This window comes from Pleurodeles waltl, chromosome 4_2, assembly GCF_031143425.1.
Source record: "Pleurodeles waltl isolate 20211129_DDA chromosome 4_2, aPleWal1.hap1.20221129, whole genome shotgun sequence".
NCBI classification, from domain to species: Eukaryota; Metazoa; Chordata; class Amphibia; order Caudata; family Salamandridae; genus Pleurodeles; species Pleurodeles waltl.
This window is the reverse complement of record NC_090443.1, coordinates 682182785-682205379: the sequence shown is the minus strand read 5'-3', so window position 1 is coordinate 682205379 and position 22595 is coordinate 682182785. Positions and strand designations below refer to the sequence as shown.

The window sequence follows — 22595 nt, the reverse complement described above, 5'->3', positions numbered from 1 at the left end:
TGCATTCTCATGCTTTCTCTTTTCTCTCATTTCACGTTGCAGGCACTCTTTGCTCCCTCTCCCAATTGACTGCCAATTAGTCCAAGGCATGGCTATGTCTCCTATCATTATTGGTCACAGTGACCCTGCCCGTGGGCAGAGGCAAAATTCTTCTCCTTATGTACCCACAATCTGCATTCCATTCCAGGATCTCGTTAGCACTATCTTTACACATATGTATTGTGCCTAGCACTGTAGTAAACGTGTAGGTTCTCACGTTCTGTACCATACATATATCTCACTGTAACAAAGACACTTCAGAGAGATTTCTGCCTGACCATCTCTGCCCACGTGGCAGTGTGTGTGATTACTACACCCTAATAAACTTGTGTTGTTAAGGATCACTGCCTTCTGTGCATTACTCCAACAGTCACGTACCACCAACCAAGAGGCAAGTGTTGCACCTTCTCTGCATTTTCAATTTATGTTGAACTCATATTGTTGACTGAATGCTGCAAATAGGAACCTTCTGAGGTAACACAAAATGTTGCAGCGGTTCATCCCATGCATACGTGCAACTTTTAAACAGAGACAAAATACCCTTCAGTTCTTGAAAGTGTTTTTTCGCCAAATTCTGCTGACTACTGAGACTCAGCAAATTCCAACAAGACTTCTCATTCCACTCATAGGAAACAAAATATCATAAATATGAGGCACAAATCAGCTTTTCTACTGACACTTGATCCACAAGTGTGCAGCAGGCACATGCAAATCAGAAATAATGTTATGGTGGTTGTGGTCAGGCAGTAATCCAGTATTCCTGCGCAGACAATATCACACTCAAGCATCAAGTGTCAAATTCCCACCAGGGAATTTCACAGACGGCTTCTGTTCAGTGCCAAAAAAGATCCTTCACAAGTAAGCTTTTCCAGGGTCTAAATTTCCCCCTGTCTGCTTCCTCTAACAGATGAAAGGTTTTTCAACACTCCAATTCAGGTGGACAATGATACTTTTCAGGAAAACCAGCAACATTGCTATTTCATCCGGCATGAACAACACACAACACCGATTTCAAGGTAAAGACATTGATGAGATGTGCCCAGATATGACAGATTTGTGACTGCCGTCTTTATGTGAAGAGGTCGATACTGAACCAAAAGTGAACAAACTTTTCCTAAGTGCATTGTAAATGACAGTGATTCATATATAGGTCTTCCAATTTTATGGTATTTATTCTTTTAAATTTCTATTTGCCTTGCTACATAATTTCTTGCTTCGTATTCCTATTTATCCATATTCATTTTGAGTTCTATAATAATGATAATGTTCCAACAGAAATATTTCAGTATTTATTTAGCTTATAAATGTGTACTCCGAGACTGGATGCCCGTCACATTTTAGGACCATAAACTTCCATATAAATATTCTCCTGAAAATAAGGTGTTGCAAACGTCCTGATGTGTAGATATATTAAGGCATCCATTTTTCAAACCCCAATGGTGGCGAGCTACGCAGCTATTTGCCTGGCAGTTTTGATGCACAGCATGGAGATTAATTTAGTAGAAGGCCTACTTTATGCATGTTTCCGTTTTTAAAAACAAAGACACGAAAGCACACTGTTCTCGGTCATCATTTAGGTTTATAATCTCCAAAAAACGAAACACAGAGAGGCGTATTCCTAAACAATTAAGCCATTTGCATCTCGCTTCCGGACTGAGAGTCAGCTGGAAGACTTCACCCAGTCAGTGGAATAAGGCAAAACGATTAGGACCACCCTGCAGGATGTGAGGGACCGCCAGCATTTACATATCTCAAGGATATTCATGGGCCTTGTCCCCCCCCCCCCCCGCCCCCCAAGACTGCAGGGGTCTGTGTTACACGCCCCTGCTCACAGCGATGACTTTCTGTAACAGCCCATGCTTTCACAGCAGCAAAACGAAAATGTATGTATGTGTTCGAACATGCCAGAGCCCACGGAGGAGGCCAGCCAGCCCCGTCTTTGTATAACATGGAAACTGCGGCAAGAGGTAATGGGGCAGACAAAGATTGCTTTATAAAATCACTGCAGTCACGTGATTCCACGAAGCAGTTAACTATCACAATTACGCTGCAAAGGTCTGCTCCGCACTTTGATAATACGACATTACATACACCGTGCAGGCCGCGTGCTGGGCCCGTTCTGCGCGGCTGCGTGCGGATTTCCTTTCAAGCACTTACCTTTTCCCCTGGCAGACCTCGGGGCCCTGGATAGCCTTTCGGACCCTGTAGGTAAGAAAGATGAACAGATGTTGTCAGGAATTAACTGCGATAAGCAAACAAAATCTCTTGCTATGTTAAAGACTCTACGTAGGAGCTTCTTGATTGTCTGACTGAAAAAAAAACGCGAAATAGATTTCTCAGGTTACGTTACTTTCAGTGACAAACGTTTATAACTAAAGCAGACACTCGACTTTTTCAAAGCTAAATTCAAGATGTTTCTGGGAACTTCTCCGAAGTTCGGTCTTGTTAGCTCAAATAGCACACAGACAAACTGCCTTCAGCAACGCCGTGTTTATAATTACTTCCCTTCAAACCTGGACTGAGTCCAGGGCGGGCCTTTGTTCCAAATACTCGACTAGTCCCTGTGTACAGCAGTGCAAATGCGAGAAGCATAACCGTGGGGTCAACAACGAGCAGCAAGCAGCTCTCTAGGAAAAAAACACAGACCGACTGCAAAAATGTAACACTTCCTTTTTCTCTCCATTACAAATCAAGCTGTGACAGCAATTCCCAGGTCTAGGCCCTGTGAACAAAAACGTGAAACCAGTAGCACTTCATCTTTCGCAATAAAACACTTACTACCGTTTCAGGTTCAATGAAATAGGTGCACCTCAATGGGTTAGCAGCCTGGTGGCACATGTCTGTGGCAAGCAGAAGAAACCTTGCAGAATGGTGGGGCGGAGAGTAGCACAAGTGTGGGTAGCTCTTAAAAACTATTGGCTAGGCCCACAACGTATCATTATTACACAGGTTTACATTTGTGTAGTCACATTTATGTATGTGCAGAGCTCATAACTAATTAGGTATTCGTAGCATCCCTTTCCCAGTTATGAATGAAATATGGCTGCTATAATTTAATTGTACATGTAAAATTGTGTGGTATGGGGAAATACTATATGTGCTTGTTATTTCCCACTGAGTGCTGCAGAGTACCCAGGGGAATCAATCGGTTACCAGTTTCATACTGGATTTTCCTCTACAATTTCAAAGTCAATGGCACTCCCTGCTGAAAAAACCCAGGGAAAGTGGCCTTTCTTTCCACAGTGTCCACCCCTTGCTCCTCCGAGAAACACTCAGGGTGGTAAAATAGATGCACAGTTAAGCATGCTTAAAAGACATACCAAGATGCCTAAAACCACTTACACAGCAATTTGTGGTTCTTCACCTGATACGCGGTGCCTTTCCATGACCACTTCTGATACAAACGTCCTAGATACCCACAGAAGATTTCATATATGCTTGTGCAGCATGCAATACAGATATCCATTCATGCCTTTTCTGTATAATACCTCGTTAGAAAATGTGTATAATAATTATATCCAAATATATGGATCCAAATCATATTTTTTTTTTTTAAACTCAGTCTAATTAAAGGGTTCATATAGTCTAGAAAAAACCCTGTTTTCTTTGCCCAGATGTGAATCTCTGACAATGACCAATAATAAGTGTTCTACAATGTTGTTTTGTTTGATACTGTCAGCGGTAGGTTTTGATGTGTAGTTTGACACTGTTGACTGGATGAACCCTTTAAATAATTACACGACCCAACAACTTTGTTATAAAATGCAGATGGTGTGTATCTTTATGCGTGGGTTGACTGATGAAGAAGACTCTAGGAAAAGCCTTTTTCTTTTAGAGATATTAATGAAGGCAAGGCATTGCCACATCCCTTTATCCCTTTGCTTCAGGCACAGGAGTTAAGCCCATCTTCCTGTTTAAAGAGTCATATGGCATTGTATCAACACGTCTAACCAAGCAGGGAGACACCTCAAATAAGGATAGAAGGGAACATTGAGTTTGGTTCATTGTCCAAACTGGAACGTCTCATCTCAATCTTCTCCCTTGCCTTTGACTATTTGAAATCAACAACCCCATCACAGAATAGCTTAATTCACCACTTGAAAGCCATAAGCCATGAATTTGAACATTTTACCATGAATCACAGCCCCTATTGGGATACCTGTCATATTTATAGGACTGTCAACGCTATCAACTTAATGTGAAGTCTAGAGAAAGCGATTCTATTTTGCCTTTATTTTTATGTTTCCTTAAAATTACACTGAAGGGGGATAGGAGTTGGAATTTGTAACTATGCAATTCGTGCAATCAAAAATACTTGCAGGATTACTTGCTCAATCCTTGCAACCCAAAAGGCACACAGGAAGAATAGTGATTTCCCCATGAGAACAACATGAAATTGTGCCACAGTTACATTTCCGTACAAACTAAGCTATTTACCCATTGGCCGTATTGATGAACACCAACAGTCTACAAACAAATATTGTCTTAACCTCTCACCTATCAGAGGAATTTCACGTCACCCACCATGTTAAAGCAAACCCAAGAACTCATTGCCTTATGTCCTCAGCAACAATGTGGCAGAGCTCTGCAGCTTAAGTAAAAAAGGAAAATGAAAAGTAGAAAAAAATAAATACAGTATTCCTAAAAACCTTTGCTTGAAAGCTAACTTTGACTTACAGTTTCAGAATGTCGACTCTCCTTTTTCTTTCAAATGACTCTCTTCTCCCTTTCCATTCTCTGCACTCCTTCTCTCTCTGGGCACAGCCTACTCTAAGTCCGGCGCATGTTTGCCGTAAACCCTATTATTGCATTGCTACAAACTTCCCTCATTTCAAATATCACAGCCTTTCCTTTAAAATACATACTCCTGCAACAATACCCAATCACCTGTAGTTCATCTATTAATACAGCCAAACAATGCATGAATTCACATATCCCCCTCTTCTACTAGGTAGAACACCTAACTCCTATTCATTAATTGTGTCACGCAGAGTAGGGTAAATGCATGGCATGGTTTCCTTAAGTGTGCATGATTAAAACCAGTAACTAACAATAACCCCCAAAACTAAAAAGAACTATTAACTCTAGGTAATGGTGTAGTGTGTTGACTGGTGTAAAGTGTTATAATAGCTATTCAGTGGTAGTAAGTGCTATATAAATGCAATTACAATAGAATACAATATATAACCCTCATTTTCATACTAATAATACATCTATAACATTTAATTTAAATTAGTCCACTACTGCAGGTCCCCCATAGCTACATACATAAGTTGCTTTGGGCATTTCACAATGACAATCAGATGTGGGATGATAGTAAAATCCATCCCAGGAGATCTCTGATCCATGTCTGCTCAGGACCATAAACTTTTAAACAATAAACCTCAGAATGGACAACCCAGTTCAGTGACCAGCTTTAGTGGCCTATGAAAATAAGAAATACCATAAAGGGACCTGCAGAGCAGCTCAAAGCTGCCAGCTTACTGTAAGCCATATATTGTGGGCCTGTCTCTCACTCTTCTTCATCCATAAGCCTGCTAAGTGTTGCACCCCACAATATGAGAACCACACCTTGGTAGTAATCATGCATGACATGGAAATACTTCTCACATAGGATCAAACAAAGGCAATGTCTTCCAACCACACACCCTACATGGTATGACATTCTACCCATGTATGGAAAGTGCTTCAGTGGCCCACATATGAGTAGTAAGCACTATATAAATGTTGCAAAACAATACAACAATTTGCAGTCTAAGATGCTGCCTCAACATGAGCAGCAAGTAAAGCAGTCAGAACCTAATAGAAAGGTGCATTCTAGCCTCCCATTTGTTGCCAAAACTCTTTGATGAATAGAAGTGCTTACTAGTTTAAGGCTCCCAGTTTCACATAGTTAATAAGTAATTATTTTCAGCTATGGGAATTCTCAAATAGATTTGTTCAGAAGGTCACAAACCCCATGTTTGCTTTTTATATTTTGGTTACATTACAAATTTACCGTCCAGAATACACACCTTCCTAGACTTCATGTTCCAGAATGGTGGTTATTCTGTCTTTGTAATTTCTGAATTTGAATTTCTTGTAAAAATGAAATACGTGTGTATATGATGTTTGATACTTTCAAAGATAATTTGGGAGAAGTTAATGAACCAAGAAATCATGTCTAAGACAGATAATCTGGCATCAGTCAAAATGTACAATGTGGACTATAAATGGTACTTCAAAGTGAGGATGACGGGCAGAATGTATTATTCACAAAAATATTAGACAGAATGTGAAGTAATTTATTAGATATATATCATTATTTTGTGGTTATGTTGCAAAGTGCAGGTCTCTTAGGAGGAAGTTATGGCTATATACATTAGCACCACAGACACTAAACTACTGGTTCTGTGAACAAAATGAATGACAGTTGTTTTGTTTAGTCAATAATTGACTAATAATGTAGTACGTAATGAAACACAGAAGATTTCACATATGAGAATTGTCATGGGCCCCCGATGCAAATTTGGTTCACAATAAAGTAGAATTACTTTACAAAGTGAAAAAAAAAACATTACAGCCAAAAGCAGATATGGGTGTAGACTAGGACATTCAGTACATTGAAACTTCCACCATACTCTTGTAGATCAGCCTTGCACACTGCATAATATTTCTGTAACCCAAACAGTGTTTCTAGAAGAATACCTTGAGAAATATGCAAATAGGCCAGCACTGTTAAATGACTTTGTGCCTGTCCAAAGGCAGTTATATAAATTTAAGGAGGATGCCTACTTGCTCAAATGCATTAGAGTGCACAGTTATTTCCCAGAATCTATAATTGTGTAGTCATACAACTTACCCAAAATGTGTGCACTCTACCTGTCACACCATAGTATTTTTCCTAGTCCACTGCTTCCCAAATCACCATTATATGCCCCACTTTCCTAGAATGCTTTACTAGTGCTGTCATTCAACTCCCTCTCTATTTCAGAACACCTAAGAGGCTCAGCCTCCCAACTACGAACCCAACAACAACCCCTTATTTTCCCACCCCCTTCCTGCTTCTGTATATTCAGACAGCCCACAATCCTGATCCATCTATAACTCAACATATCTCTACCACAACACCAAAGGCATACCTAAGTGGAGTCCTGCCATATCCCAACCATACCAAGAATCCTATGACTCCACCACCTCTTGATCACAGAACACATGAATAGTCCAATCATTCTATGTTTTTCTAACACATCAAGTTCAAGGATCAGAAAATGCAATGGGACACTGTGTTGCAGCCCACTTGATTCTGTGGCATAGACTGACAATGGTCAGGTTTCTGTATGTGGGCCCCAGTTTTAAATGTATAGATTCTCTGTATGTAAAGCCAGTTGTGGAAGTGGTATTTTCCATTGCTATCATAGTTTATGTCATGCTGCATCAATTTCTCTGTACTGCTTTGTAATCGGTTCTTGTGATTCACTAACCATGTACTATTGTGGCAGAACACCTTATACTTGTCGGGTGCAGCTTCTATCAGGTCTTGGAGGACAGCATTATTCTCAGTGGCAAAACCCATGTTCTAGTGTGGCACAAATGGCTTCCTGTATTAATTTCAACCCATTATTTACATTTTTCGTGGCCAATGGGGATACAGTAGAAACAACTGTGACAGATGCTGCTCTGCATGGCATCACCCCCACTGCTGAATTGCAGTGATGCAAACTGATGAAAAAGAAAACTCTTGTAATGTCAAATCTTATATGCTGCTGACTCATTGTATTAACATAATAGAATGTATCTGCCCTGATATCTCCTATTCCCTGCATAATCAGTTGGTGTATTCCCACAGTTGGTAGTGCAGCCAGCATTAGAATGTTGATGATGTTGAGATCCTAGTCTGTCAAGCAGGTGACAGATTGTGAGGTGATGGTGGAGAGAGGAGATGCATAATAAAGACCTATGACATCTGACTTAGCGTGGATTCATCTTTACAACAAACAACATACAAGTCTCTTGTTCTGTTGTGCCTCGTGAACAATAGGAAATTCATGGAGTGCTGACTAATGAGGAAGGATAAATGGTGCTGGGAATGGGTATGGTCTTGACCCAATATCTAGAGGTTTGAGAGAATCCCCGAGGATGATGGGATATGCCTGTTAAATGAGCATCTGTTCGCTGCAAAAAAAAGACCTAGCTCAAGTTTCTGTGCTACTACAGCATTCACAGCATATGTCCAGTAAACAGCCAGTCACCTCCCTTGGCTGGGTAAACTTAACTGCAACAATCAACAAAAGAAGAATGGTGAAAAATGAATTAATCACAGCCACTGTCCATCACTTCTTCCACATTTGTGTCATTCACTGTTATAATCTAGACAAAGATGTGCCATATGCAAATCAGCCTTCATCCTGCTCCAATAGGAAGAATATAGCCAGGACTGCCAAGATAGGCCCATCTAAACAGGAACACAAGCAAGCAAAGGTGGTTACGGCCTACATACCTCATCCATATAGTGTACCTTGAGTCCGGTAGTATAGAGAGCACAAACCCACATCTGTGCATGCCCAGCCTGGACACTGTGCTCATAGTAGCTAATGGGTGATTGAAGAAGGGATTCACAAAGCAATTGGCCTGTCTTTAGAAGAATCCTACATAATTCTCTGCAACCTGTGTGCAACCCACTGCTGCAGCTATTTGACAAAGGCGTTAGTTTGCACAAGTGTGGCATTTTCCCATGACACAGACACATCACATCTACATTATTTCCCTTGATAATTACCATTTTGTAGGTTAGAGATTATGGCCCTCATTTTGACCCTGGCAGTGTTTTGACTGTCAGGGTAAATGTGGCAGTCCAACCGCCAACAGGCTAGCGGTGGAGACCACCACATTATGAGTGTGGCGGGTTGGCCACTGCAAAACCCCCACATCTCCACACATACTGCCAATGGCGGTCGGAACCACTGGGCCGGAGATGATCATCTCTGACCCGGCGGTCCACAGAAGACTGCCAGCGGTAGTATTAGCTGGCTTTACGTGTCGATAGTACTGCAACGAAAACCATGGTGGAAAGGCTTCCAGTGACAGGGAATTCCTTTCCTGTCACCGGTAGATGACTCCCCCCCAGCTAGCACTAGACCCCCTCCAGCCACAACAAACCCCACCCCCGAGACACTGCGCCCCTTCCCCCTCCAGACACTGCACCCCCTCTGCGCATACAAGCACACAGACTTCCATATGCACCACGCATACACCCATTCACCTACACTTACATACACACATTCACTCACACGCATCCATACACTCATTCACTTCAACATTCATACACTCATTTACTTCAACATTCATACACACATTCAGGCACGCATACCCACACCCATCCAAACATGCATACTCACACGCAGACGAACACACATTCACCACAAGACATGCATAAACACCTACATGCATACATACATTCACATCTACATTCAGACACACATACAACTACACATACACACATTCATGCACACACGCAGACACCGCACACACAACACCCCCCACCCTCCCACCACCTTCCCCTGTCAGACGATCACCTTACCTTGTCTGGGGAGATGGTCGTCCGGCAGGGAACGAAATGGGGCACTTCCAACGCCAGCAGCGCCATGCCAGCAGGACACCGCCAGGTCGTATTATTGCCCATAATACGGCTGGTGGAGTCCTACTGGCGGGGCGGGCTGCTGGTGGAACTGCCCAAGCGCCTCCGCCTACCAGCATGACTACTGCCGGATTCCCGCCCAAAGTGTGGCGGAAATCCAGCAGTACCCGTGATATGGTGGGCGGTCTTCTGGTGCCCGCGACTTTGGCAGTCTTCTGTGAAGACCGCCAAAGTCATATTGAGGACCTATGTGTTTGTTTAGAACCATAAGAACATTACTTTTGAGGTGAGGGACAATGTAGGTGATGGTGTATAGTGTATAGTGAATGCCTGTTCGTCGTGGATGCTCTATCGATGTGCATTTTTGTTGAGTTTATCTGTCTGATTACATTGTGTACTAACCTGGATAGGACAATTAAGTGCACATTGGATGACAGGCCATAAATAGTTCTATGCTGCTCCTCACAGTATCCTAATTTTCTCAGAAACCTCACTCAAAATCTAGGACCTGTTATCTCAGCACTTCCAGTATGGCCAAGTGTGAGAAACGTCATTAAGCTTATCTAGTCATGAGTGGAGCACTTTTTAAAAGAGGAAGTTACGAGGTCAAAAGTTTTTTTCAGAAGCCTGTGGCTGACTCTATTGAATGTGCTGAATACCAAGGCTCCGTAGTCTTGTTTCCACCTCCTGCCTCTTTCATCCACTACCAGGCACTAACAGCCCTTTATTTCACTCTTTCAGGTTAATTGCACCCCTCTTTCTTAATCACTGTTTCATTGTTCTCTTCCTCCTCTTATCCACCTTTTTTGTGATTCTTTCTCTTGGACAAAGTCTGATGAGAAACAATAAGTGGGCCCAACAACCTCCAACCACCACCTCATATTAGGCAGTGCCTGAATGCTAGCCGCAGTCTAGTGGGAAGGTTTTCTGTGTCTTTTTATGGCCATTCAAGCTTGCATGCTTGTTTCTTTTCTAAAGTCAAGGCTTCTGTCAAAGACGGGCATGGGTAAAATGAAAAGAAAAAAAAAAAAGATCATTTTATTAGTTTCTCTGTCACATGCTTTTTCAGTCACATGTGAGCCATACATTCTTGATCGACTGGATTCCAGACATGCAGAACTGACCGTGGACATTTGAAAGATATTGAGAACCGGCTCCAGGTTGCACATGTTGCATAGATGTTGAAGATGTGTTATTTGCATAAGTCTTCTTTCACTGCTACTTTATTAGTGACGTTTATTTTTTTCTATCACGTGTGCATATTCGAACGTCTGCTACACATTTGGAGGCCGACACTGCCCCAATATCACCATCTGCTTCAAAGTGAATGATCTCGCTTCCTTTGATGTTCAAAATACTCTGAATCTGTTTTTCATATTCGAGCACTTTTTCTAAGCATTTCAAAGTACATTTCAGCAGCACTTTCTTTCCAAATGTTCAAAATAGACATATCATGGGAGCCCTCAGTTTTTTGGACGTGTTAAAGAACAACAAAAACGATTTGCTTAAATGGCAATCAAACTTCATTTTTTCTTCTAATAAATATTTCACTAATGTTCCTTTTAGCCTGCTTGGAAATTAGAGATTGGATTTTGAAAGTAGCATCAAACTGGCCACCCTCATCCTATTTCTCTTCAAAAAAAAAAAAAAGATAACAAGCATTTGCAATGCAACGGGACTCGCATTTGCTCGAGTTAGAGCTATTAGCGTTGTAAACTCCTAACCGGACTTTTATTGAAACAAAAAAAACTAGCGCAATCGCACTATGTAAAACCCAGCACGATCGCACTGAAAGTGAAAACAAACAAACCCCAGCGCTATGTAAACCCAGCGCAATTGCGCTGCATGGAAAATAAAAAGGTAAAGTAGTGCAGAAACCAGGCTGAAAACCTGGAGCCTTGTATGTTTTCAGTAGTTTACCAGTGCTCTAGAGGAGGGCTAAAGACTGGAAAAGGCATGACATATGCATGCCTTTCACTAATGAAATCATGCGGATTTTAAAAGGCAAGCTCACGAACCAATGAAAATGACAGGCGTGACATGCGCATAGTGAAAAGCCCAAAGAGGGGTTACAACGGAGTCGGAGCGTTTGTGCGCTTGACCCTAAAAATGACACTGTCAGAGTTTGGCAGCTGCCCTCCTAAACATTGAAAGCATCCAAAATTCAATCAAATATTCAATGTAGCGTCTGGGAAACCAGCAACCCAATTTCATGCTTTCTTCTAAAATGAAATCTGATTATACCCCCTTCAAAGTATTTTATCCTGTTGCATATACGCTGGGGAGCTATGTTTTAGAACTATTTCATAATACAATTCAATTTATTGAACAATTTCAGCATCTGCATTCTTTGCCACAGGTGCAAAAAACAAGGAAAAACAACTTACACAATTCTTATATATTATATTTGAGGTATCTTTCAAAGTACTATTCTTTAGGAAAGTGTTATTTGCTGGAAAATACCAGCCATAGTTACTGAAATAAGGCAGATCAAAATGCCAACTGCCATAGAACTATTAAAAATATACCTACTGACAATCAGCATCTCATTATCCATAACCATCATTAACCATAATTGACACAAGGAAGATGAGATTCAATTAAACCAAGCAATGGGAAAGCTAAAAAGCATGGCTTAAATCTTAGTGTTCTTCCAACAATAGAGGAGTTTTTCTGGGTGTTAGTGTGGCTAGGTGAGTTGATGTGTGTTGGAAAGGGCTCTTCCTGCAAGGTTATCCCCAAACGTTTTGCCTTTCTCCTCTTATTTTGTATATCATTTAGTTGGCCTTAGGACTCTGAGCACTTTACCACTACTAATGTACTTCTCCCCTAAGCATGGAAACATTGCTTTATCCCCCACTGACATATTTAATTTACCTGTAAGTCCCTTGTAAAGTGGTACACCATATACCCAGAGCCTGTAAATTAAATACTACTAGTGGGCTTGCAGTACTGATTGTGCCACCCACTAATTTCCTTGTAAGCATTTCTCAAGCCTGTCACTGCAGAGGCTGTGTGTTCAGTCTCACTGCCACCCTGACGTGGCATCTAAAACCTCTCACCAAACACAGAACTCCCCTTTTCTTACATATGTCACCCCTAAGCTAGGCTCTAGGTAGTCCATAGTCCAGGGTGCCATGCAAGCAAAGGGCAGGGCATGTATGTTTAAGTTTTTCATATCCTAGTAATAAAAAAGTCCTGAAGTTGTTTCTCATTACTATGAGGCCCCTCTCATAAGCCAGCATTGGGAATTCCTTACAATTATCTTGAATCTGTAATTCCTGATCGGAGAGGAGTAGCTGCATCATGTTTAGTACGATTGGAATGGTAATAATAAATCCTCTTTACTGGTAAGGTCGGATTTATTATTAATATCTTAGAAATGCCACTTTTAAAAAGTGGGCATTTCTCTGCACTCACTGCCCCCTGTGCCCACAGCCTCCAATGTACGTCTACCTTAGGCTGGGCGACAACTACATTTGTGCAGTCCCTTCAGACACCCACAACACAGGATACTCAACTGCAACTGCATACTGATGGGTTTTCCTGGGGAGGAGGTTGGGAAGAGCTCACACATACACCTCAAAGATTAGTGACCAGAGTCCACACAAATGGGCTGTTAACCTCCCCTTGATGGAGTCTGGAGCCGAGGCTGATCTGAAACTGGAATCTGTGCACTTCACAAGAACTCTTTGTAGCCATCCCTTGCATCAAAGGCACGTTTTTAGTATAAGTACTGGGTCTCTGACCCACTCAAACCAGTACACTTCTGTACTCAAAGGAAACACTGCTGGAATAAAGACTGCTGTGTGCTAGGGCTGCCACTCTGCCAGGACTGACTGCACCCAGGAACTGCTGCCCTGCCATGGTGTGCTGCCCTGCTGCCTGCTGATCTCTGCCTGGTAGACCAGGACTCATACACCAAACCCAGAGTGACTCCAAGTGGCTTTTGCTTTACTTTGACCCTCGCATTCTCCAAACGGCTTTGATGGACTTTGCCCCTCACTTTCTTCAATCACCCAGAGCAGCTCTGCTAACCTTTGCCGCCTGCTTTTTGTCAATCACCCGAGCAGCTTTGTGGTGCTTTGACGCTTGCTTTTTTCAATCACCCGGAGCGGCTCTGCTAACCTTCCATGCCCGCTTTCTTCAAACACTCTAAGCGGCTTTGATGAACTTTACCGCCCTCTTTCTTCAACCATCCTGAGCAGCTTTTCTGGATTCTGCCGCCCGCTTGCATCAATCAACTTCGAGCGGCCTTGCTGAGCTTGGCTGCCCACTTGTCTCAAAGGTCCTGAGCAGCTCATGTGCTTTACTGTCTGCTCATTCCCCGCTCGCATCAGTCACCCTCGAGCAGTCTTGCTGACCTTGGCCGCCCACTTGTCTCAAAGCCCTGAACACCTTCTTGTGCTTTACTGTCTACTCATTCCCTTTTTGTGGTGTACCTCTTGCAATTATTCTGTGTGTTGCACAAATACTTTACGTATTGCCTTCTAGGTTAAGCCTACCTGCTCTGCACCAAGCTACCAGAGGGTGAACACTGGTTCATTTAAATTGTATATTTTGGCTCAACCTGACTAGGATTGTGGTCCATACTTGCGCAGGGTGCATACCGCTTCCAAATAGACACCCAATTTCTAACAATGAATGAATGCGTAATAATTAATGGAACATGTCACAGGCGTTTTGGAATGCTTACAGTATCAGTAGGAATTAGCTTGTTGGGAATGTTAATGTCAGAATTAATACATTAGTGAAACATTTTGGTGCACTGGCATTAAGGGCAGCACAGTACCTTTTCAAGTGTACCAGCATGGCAATGCAAATATGAAGTGTTTCCATGTGTTGAACTATGTGAGATAGTCTGACAATTGTGTCAGAGAAAATGAACAAATGAAGTGGAAATGATGATCCAGCAAATCAAAGGAGGTGGAGGGAATAAGACTATTGCTAAGACGAGGAAGAAAGGAACAAATAGAGTAAAGGAGAAGGCAGTGGAAAGAGCAGACGATGGGGTGGGTAGGAGAAGAAAGCATTGGCAAATCCACTATGTCTGGGTTTAATGTTCTAAAGCATAAGCACATTAAAGAAAGACAGTAACAACACAGACTATCTTTGAGGTGATATAGCAGAAATGTTATTGCTACCCCGGATGTCACAGTGATCATCTACATGTGACAATCTATGCATTTTGTTAACTGAAGCACTAATAGAATGGTTATAAAGTGGTGCACTGAAAGCCTATATTGATGTGCCTTCACTGAAGGGTACTAGACTAAACTGTTGTGGCATGGCCCTAAAACTTCATGTTTGATCAATGAATTCAACAATATGTGAATCTCTGTGATGTTTATTAATACTGTGTAAAATGATAATTTCAATATTTCAAGATTTCAAGAAAGTAATGTTTAAAATCTTACATGCAAAAGATGGAGATAGCAGTTCGGCACCAGAATTAATGCAATGTATTAACAGGGTTATTTCATGTTACATCTATTGTAACATGAACACTGAAAGCTTATTGGAGTTGAATTCATAATCCTGAATGTTATATGTGCATTATTTTCAGAATTGAAAGTGCCATTTTAATTCACTTTGCCTAGCCTAAGTGAAGCTTACAAGGCCCTGTTTTCAGACTGTGCAGAAAATGTTTAGTCATTGTTGGTAATGTGAACTTTTCTGTTCAGACTTCATTCCTGTGAAATGTGAGCTTGGTAATAGATGCCCTGTTGTTTTACACATAGTGAGCCTGAGAAACTAACCTTGAGCCCAGTACTATGCATACATTTGTTTCAACCTGCACGGATGACCTAAAATAGATGCTTTCTACATGTTGGTAATGGGAATCTTCACTGATATTATAGTTCCCTGTTGCATGACTGACTTTCATTGGAGAATTATTCCTTCTGCATAATGTGGAGTGATGGATGAATGAACGATATTGCACTATGAGCTTTAATATACTGTTCCCCCGGTTGGACTTTGATCAGTCTTCCTCACTCTTCTCTGCTTGCTGGATCCCTTGGACTCTGAGAGGTACAGCCCTGTCTACTCTTACCCTTCTTTTGAAATGCTCTGCTGAGACTTAGAACTTTTCCCCTAACCCCGGAAGGAAAACTCTTGACTGAGCTTCTGGCATGCTGAAGCTTTCCCTTTTTACAGACTTTGGTTAGTTATCTTTTTCCCCAGATGTCATTTTTCCAAATTCTTTTTGGACTTTTGTATTTTTTGTCTTTACCTTCTTGTCCACATGAGTTCAGCCCTGCACATGTTAACCTTTGACTTGCTAATCTGTAGTGGTTTCCTTTGCCCTAGTTAGCTAAGTTTAGATGACCTTTAAATTGCTTTAATGCTTAAAAGAACTGACAGCGCTTGTTTTCTGGTCATCAGATAATCCTTCTGATCTTTTGATTTTGCATTTGTTTATCCCTTTTGATGTTAGTTCGTTTGAATCTATTCCATTTTCTTGGTCAACCAATAGTGATTTTGTATCTTTATAACTTTTTTTGAGAATTGTCTATCTGACCTTGATTCTGAATTTGTAACAAAACCCCATATCCTTATTCCAGACTGGAGTTTTCCTTGTGTGGCCAAATGGGTCACACTGTCATTTTAAATTGATATGTTGAGAGAAGTTTTGGTGCCCTGTGTCGCCACACCCTTATGCTGGGTGAAGAGATGTATTGACCTCGTTTAAAGCATAATCCTGAGCAGGCAAATGTTTCAGCAAATGCTTCCTTGCCCTTGATACAGTCATTTTTGTTTATGCTTAAAATTAAGGCCTGATGGCAAGGGATAATTCATTATAGTGTTCCCTGAGTTTCTTAACGTAGAAAGAAAGGAATAGCAAGAATGAAGACTACATTGCCTTCTGTCCTCATTTTGGTATAGAAAGAAAAACTGGACCATATTGAACCTGCACTATAACCTGCATTTGTTTTTAGAAATGAAAGAAACACCTCTCACAATGGCTCAGATTAATTGCTGCTGAGTGAGAAGAACACAAAATGAAGAGAGGGAGGAGAAAGAGAAGAATGCAAGTGAAGCTTACAAGGCCCTGTTTTCAGACTGTGCAGAAAATGTTTAGTCATTGTTGGTAATGTGAACTTTTCTGTTCAGACTTCATTCCTGGGAAATGTGAGCTTGGTAATAGATGCCCTGTTGTTTTACACATAGTGAGCCTGAGAAACTAACCTTGAGCCCAGTACTGTGCATACATTTGTTTCAACCTGCACGGATGACCTTAAATAGATGCTTTCTACATGTTGGTAATGGGAATCTTCACTGATATTATAGTTCCATGTTGCATGACTGACTTTCATTGGAGAATTATTCCTTCTGCATAATGTGGAGTGATGGATGAATGAACGATATTGCACTATGAGCTTTAATATACTGTTCCCCCGGTTGGACTTTGATCAGTCTTCCTCACTCTTCTCTGCTTGCTGGATCCCTTGGACTCTGAGAGGTACAGCCCTGTCTACTCTTACCCTTCTTTTGAAATGCTCTGCTGAGACTTAGAACTTTTCCCCTAACCCCGGAAGGAAAACTCTTGACTGAGCTTCTGGCATGCTGAAGCTTTCCCTTTTTACAGACTTTGGTTAGTTATCTTTTTCCCCAGATGTCATTTTTCCAAATTCTTTTTGGACTTTTGTATTTTTTGTCTTTACCTTCTTGTCCACATGAGTTCAGCCCCGCACATGTTAACCTTTGACTTGCTAATCTGTAGTGGTTTCCTTTGCCCTAGTTAGCTAAGTTTAGATGACCTTTAAATTGCTTTAATGCTTAAAAGAACTGACAGCGCTTGTTTTCTGGTCATCAGATAATCCTTCTGATCTTTTGATTTTGCATTTGTTTATCCCTTTTGATGTTAGTTCGTTTGAATCTATTCCATTTTCTTGGTCAACCAATAGTGATTTTGTATCTTTATAACTTTTTTTGAGAATTGTCTATCTGACCTTGATTCTGAATTTGTAACAAAACCCCATATCCTTATTCCAGACTGGAGTTTTCCTTGTGTGGCCAAATGGGTCACACTGTCATTTTAAATTGATATGTTGAGAGAAGTTTTGGTGCCCTGTGTCGCCACACCCTTATGCTGGGTGAAGAGATGTATTGACCTCGTTTAAAGCATAATCCTGAGCAGGAAAATGTTTCAGCAAATGCTTCCTTGCCCTTGATACAGTCATTTTTGTTTATGCTTAAAATTAAGGCCTGATGGCAAGGGATAATTCATTATAGTGTGCCCTGAGTTTCTTAACGTAGAAAGAAAGGAATAGCAAGAATGAAGACTACATTGCCTTCTGTCCTCATTTTGGTATAGAAAGAAAAACTGGACCATATTGAACCTTCACTATAACCTGCATTTGTTTTTAGAAATGAAAGAAACACCTCTCACAATGGCTCAGATTAATTGCTGCTGAGTGAGAAGAACACAAAATTAAGAGAGGGAGGAGAAAGAGAAGAATTCAAGTGAGATTCAGGTGAGGGGGTTGATAAACAAACAAAGGAATGCAGGTGTTCAGCTGTCAAAATCCAAACTAATAATGTCAAAGTGGAAAGAAGGGCAGGTAGTAATGCAGCTGAAATTAATCTGAGGCAGAGAGAATGTGTTTGAAAACAGGCCAGAAAGGGAAAGGACTAAAGAGATACAGGAAAGAGGAGACAGTGCGAGGTAAAGAAGTGTACGCTAAAATAGCTAAGTAGGGGAGGGGGGAGTGGAAACAGGAAGAGAGAAGAGAACAGTACACAGAGAAAACTGCAAACTATAATGACATGAGAGGTAACAGTAGGGAGAAACTGAAGAGATAGACACAGATGAACAAGTGAATGATGAACAAGTGAATGATGGGAAAGGTGAGAAAGGAGGTGAGGGGCAATGTGCAGCAGGGAGGGGAAGTTTTCAGAATGAAAGAGAATGAGAGGAGTAGAGGGAAGATATTTGGAGTAAGGAGAGAACACAGAGAAATCAAAAACTAGAACTTGAGAACTGGCATAGAGAAGAAAATAAATCGTAAGGGAAGGGATAAATGTGGGGCAGAGTAGTGGAAGGATATAGAAGAATGAATAGTAGTGAACTGGAGGAAAATATAGTAGAAACACCAAAAGGTTACAAGGAAAAGCGGTTCTAGGGAGAGAAAAGGGAAAATAAGAGAAAATGATTATGGTGGGGAAAACAATTCATCTTGAAGGAAAATTCAGGAGAACAGATTACCTGGAGGGAAAGAAAAATAAGATAGAAGGCAGCAGGCAAGTGTAAAAAGAAGAAAAGAGAGAGAATACGATAGTGGAGAGAACTGGGAAATAGCAGTGGGAGGGGCAGAAAGGGGGAGAATGATTTAGAAGACCGGGGAGAAACAAATGGTGAGAGCAGAGAGCTGGTAGGAAGATAAGGAAATGGAAAGAGGAGAACACTAGCAGTAGCAGCATAGTACAGTGGGAGGAGAAAAGAACAGTACTGATAATGAATAGAATACAAGAATATGAAAGTAGCAAACCTGAAAGAAAAGAGTGGGAAGGATGGAGAAAGTGGAACAAAGAGGGACAAATGTGGGGAAGGGAAGATACATTCTGAAAAAAGGCAGACAAATGGGTACAAGAAGTGAATGGGAGATGGAAAAGGGCTGAAGGAAAGAGTGAATGATGGAAAAAGGAGAGATTGGGGAGAAAAAGAAAGAATGGGGAAGTTAGAAACAAAAAGGGATGACAAAATTAATGTGGAACAGTAAAAAGGCCAAGAGGGAGTGAAAATTGCAGAACACATTGAAAAGGACAGAAATGGGGAGAAAAAACAGAAAGGGAGAAGGACATAACTGGAGAAAGAAGGATGGACAGAACAAGCAACACAGCTGATACAGAGTTAAGAGAATGGAAATAGCACTACAAGAAGGGAGAACTGTGAGAGCCCATCCACTTTGCACATTCCATTGAAAAGGGAAAAATCAATCATTCAGCAGCCAGTAACGGTTCAAGCGACAAGTATTCATTCAATTATGACATGCCAGACATTCTATGGTAATGCAAAGATATTACTTTGGAGTCAGTGATTCCAGGTGCAGTGTTATCAGGGCTAATGGATTTTAAGGCCCGGTGTAACCAAATTATGTCAGTCATTTACATCTCAGGTGGGATGACGCTTTCTTTGATTTACATTAGGGCATGAATCAGCCTTGTTATACCACCAAAGCATGTGGAAGTATATCTTGAACCAGGTGGGAGGTGCACATAATAGCCAAAGCACTGGCTAGGAAGTATCACAGTTTAACTAGTTTATGATCATTCCTGAAAGCAATATGTCTAAAGCTGAGCTAACTCGACTATTTATTGTTTGTAGTGTCAGTGGTGTTGCATTTCTGAGAGGAAATGTTGATGAGACAGAGGATATGATATGTACATGTAGGCTGACAGGGGGTTGAGCCCTGGTCAAGCAGCAACCACAATGCTTGCCAGGGTAAGGCTTAAGCAAACCCAAACTAACCTGTGCTCAACCCCATGGAGGCTTGGCCTTGGCAAAGAGCAGTCAGGCTTAACTTAGAGGCAATGTGTAAAGTATCTGTGCAACACTTTAAACAGTAATAAAGTGAAAACACCACACAAAAAGGATCACACACCAAGTTAGAATTATAGTGCATTCTTTAATCACTAAAACAAGACCAAAACAACAAAAATCCAAATAGTAGAACAGAAAATATTAAATTCTAAAGGTTTAAGGCAAAATAGTGCCAAAAAACACAAATCGAAAATTGTGGACATTTGGTTGTGCCGGACTGGAACAAAGTCACAAGCTCATGCCTACTGTGATGGAGCACAGGCCAGCAACAGGGGCTCAGATAGGTTCACTGAGCAAAGTACCTACAATCCTGGTTTGCAGGGAGTTGCGTTGCGTAGATGAAGCAATGTATTGACTCCAAGATTTGGCGAGGCTGCGGTGCAAGGTCCTGTTGCGTCGTTATTAAAGATCTCATTGACGAGGGCTTGTGAGGCAAAGTCCGGAGTTGGGATTGCATCACACAGTTCTGGGTCTTTGTGATGAGTCCAGACCACGCAGGAAGGTAACATGGATCGGTTCGGCTGGGAGCGGTGCCAAGCAGTAGCAAAGATGACCCTGTTCCACTGGATTGACAGAGGTTGGCAAAGCACCTTAAGCCCACTTCAAAGGGCCCATGACTGGGATGGCACCACTTGGCATTGTAGACTCACATATGGCAGAGTTCAGGTTGTTGGAAGCCTATCATGTCCCTGAGTCTTTAGATCAGGCGGCCCGCCAGCTAGCCCTTTGAGTCACTTTGTGTTCAAGAGAGGCAGGTCCAGTCCTCCTCACCCAGGAAAGAGGACAGCAGGCAGTTAGTAAACACAGCAGGGCAACAGGTGCTTCCGAGCAGCAGTCCCCAGGCATCCTGCCTCCCCTGTCTGGCTCCAAACTAACTATAGGTGGTATACAGCTTTTTGTGTGGAGACAGGACACATCCTATTCAAGTGTAAGTGAGGCTGTGCCCAACTCCTCTCTTTCACCCTGCCAGCGATGGCTCATCCAGGTACATCTAAGCACCCTATTGCGTGGCTGTCTAGGAGGTGAACTCAAAGCTCACCTGTCAGCTATGCTCATTCATGAGACCTAGGTACAGGATACAGGCACTAAATGGCTAAGACAGAAAAATGCCAACTTTCTAAAAGTAGCATTTTCAGAATTACAATTTAAAATCTGACTTTCCCATATGTTAGAAATGTCAGAGACACCAAAATCAGGGGGTGTCTTTTCCCATTTGGAAATTACCTTTATTAAGTGTGATAAGGTAGCTCCAATGCCAATGTTATCCTATCGGAGAGGTAAGCCTTGCAGTAGTGAAAAACAAATGTTTTTAATACCAGGACATGTAAAACTTAAAAGTAAATGTCCCGCTCATAAAATACCTTGTACCCTGCCCGCTGGCCTGTCCAGGGCCTATCTTTGGGGTGACATATGTTTCAAAAGGGAAGGTTTGGACCTGGCAAAAGGTTTATTTTGTCAGGTATAAATGGCAGTTCAAAATTTGCACACAGACTGCAATGGCAGCCCTGGGACACATTTAAAGGGATACGGAAGTAGGTGACAAAATTAGTGCTGCAGACTCACTAGTAGCATGTCATTTATAGGCCCTGGGCACATGTAGTGCCACTTTACCAGGGACCTAGAACTACATTAAATATACCAATTGTGTATAAGCCAATGTTGCCATGTTTAGAGGAGAGAGCATACGCACTTTAGCACTGGCTAGCAGTGGTAATGTGCACAGAATTCTATGGGCAGCAAAACAAGGTCAGTAAAAATGGAGGACGAAGGCAAACAAAATGGTTTTGGGGGAAAACCACCATAAGGCTAACAGGTCTAACAAACTCATATGACCTTCCACACGAATAAATAAGACCACATTTAAAGCTATTAAGAGGGCATTTTTGATTGTGTGTCAGGCACCCTTAAGGCATACAAGCCTAAAGTGTTATGTCAACATTCAGTAAAGTAAGATGATGTACACTTCAGTGGCGGCTGGTGACATTTGAAAGTGGTGAGGAGTAAAAGTCTGGGATGAGTGCCCTGTTTCAAGTGAGCGTAGTGAGCAGGCCCGATCATCATAAGGGAGGTTCATGAGGGTTCTCCCACTGGGAACATTTTGAAAAAAAGAGTGGGCAAACGGTGCATTTTCAAGCAAAGTTGAGAAAGCAAGAAGATTAATAACATATTTAAAATGTTTCAATTCAGAAATTGTAAGACTGTGAATTAAACATTACCGAGGCCTGTGGAAGGAGCAGTGGTATTCAGTGTGTCTCAATCATGCGCATTATGCTCATTCTGTGTTAAACACGTGCACCCTTTTCTCTCCACAGCTCATCCATCTGCATATCTTATCATCTCAAGCAGAGTCCTTTCTCTGAGTACTGAATGCACTTCCTCGCATCTCCTTCACTT

At 41.6% G+C, this 22595-nt stretch overlaps 1 protein-coding gene across 1 annotated transcript in view; it reads right to left on the bottom strand.

Moving 5' to 3' along the window:
• Positions 1 to 22595, bottom strand: part of COL24A1 (collagen type XXIV alpha 1 chain) — a 713151-nt gene that overhangs the window by 451922 nt on the left and 238634 nt on the right. The window contains exon 8 of the mRNA XM_069232264.1: positions 2197 to 2241. Coding sequence (XP_069088365.1) covers positions 2197 to 2241 — 45 coding nt within the window. The remainder of the gene's footprint in view (positions 1 to 2196; positions 2242 to 22595) is intronic.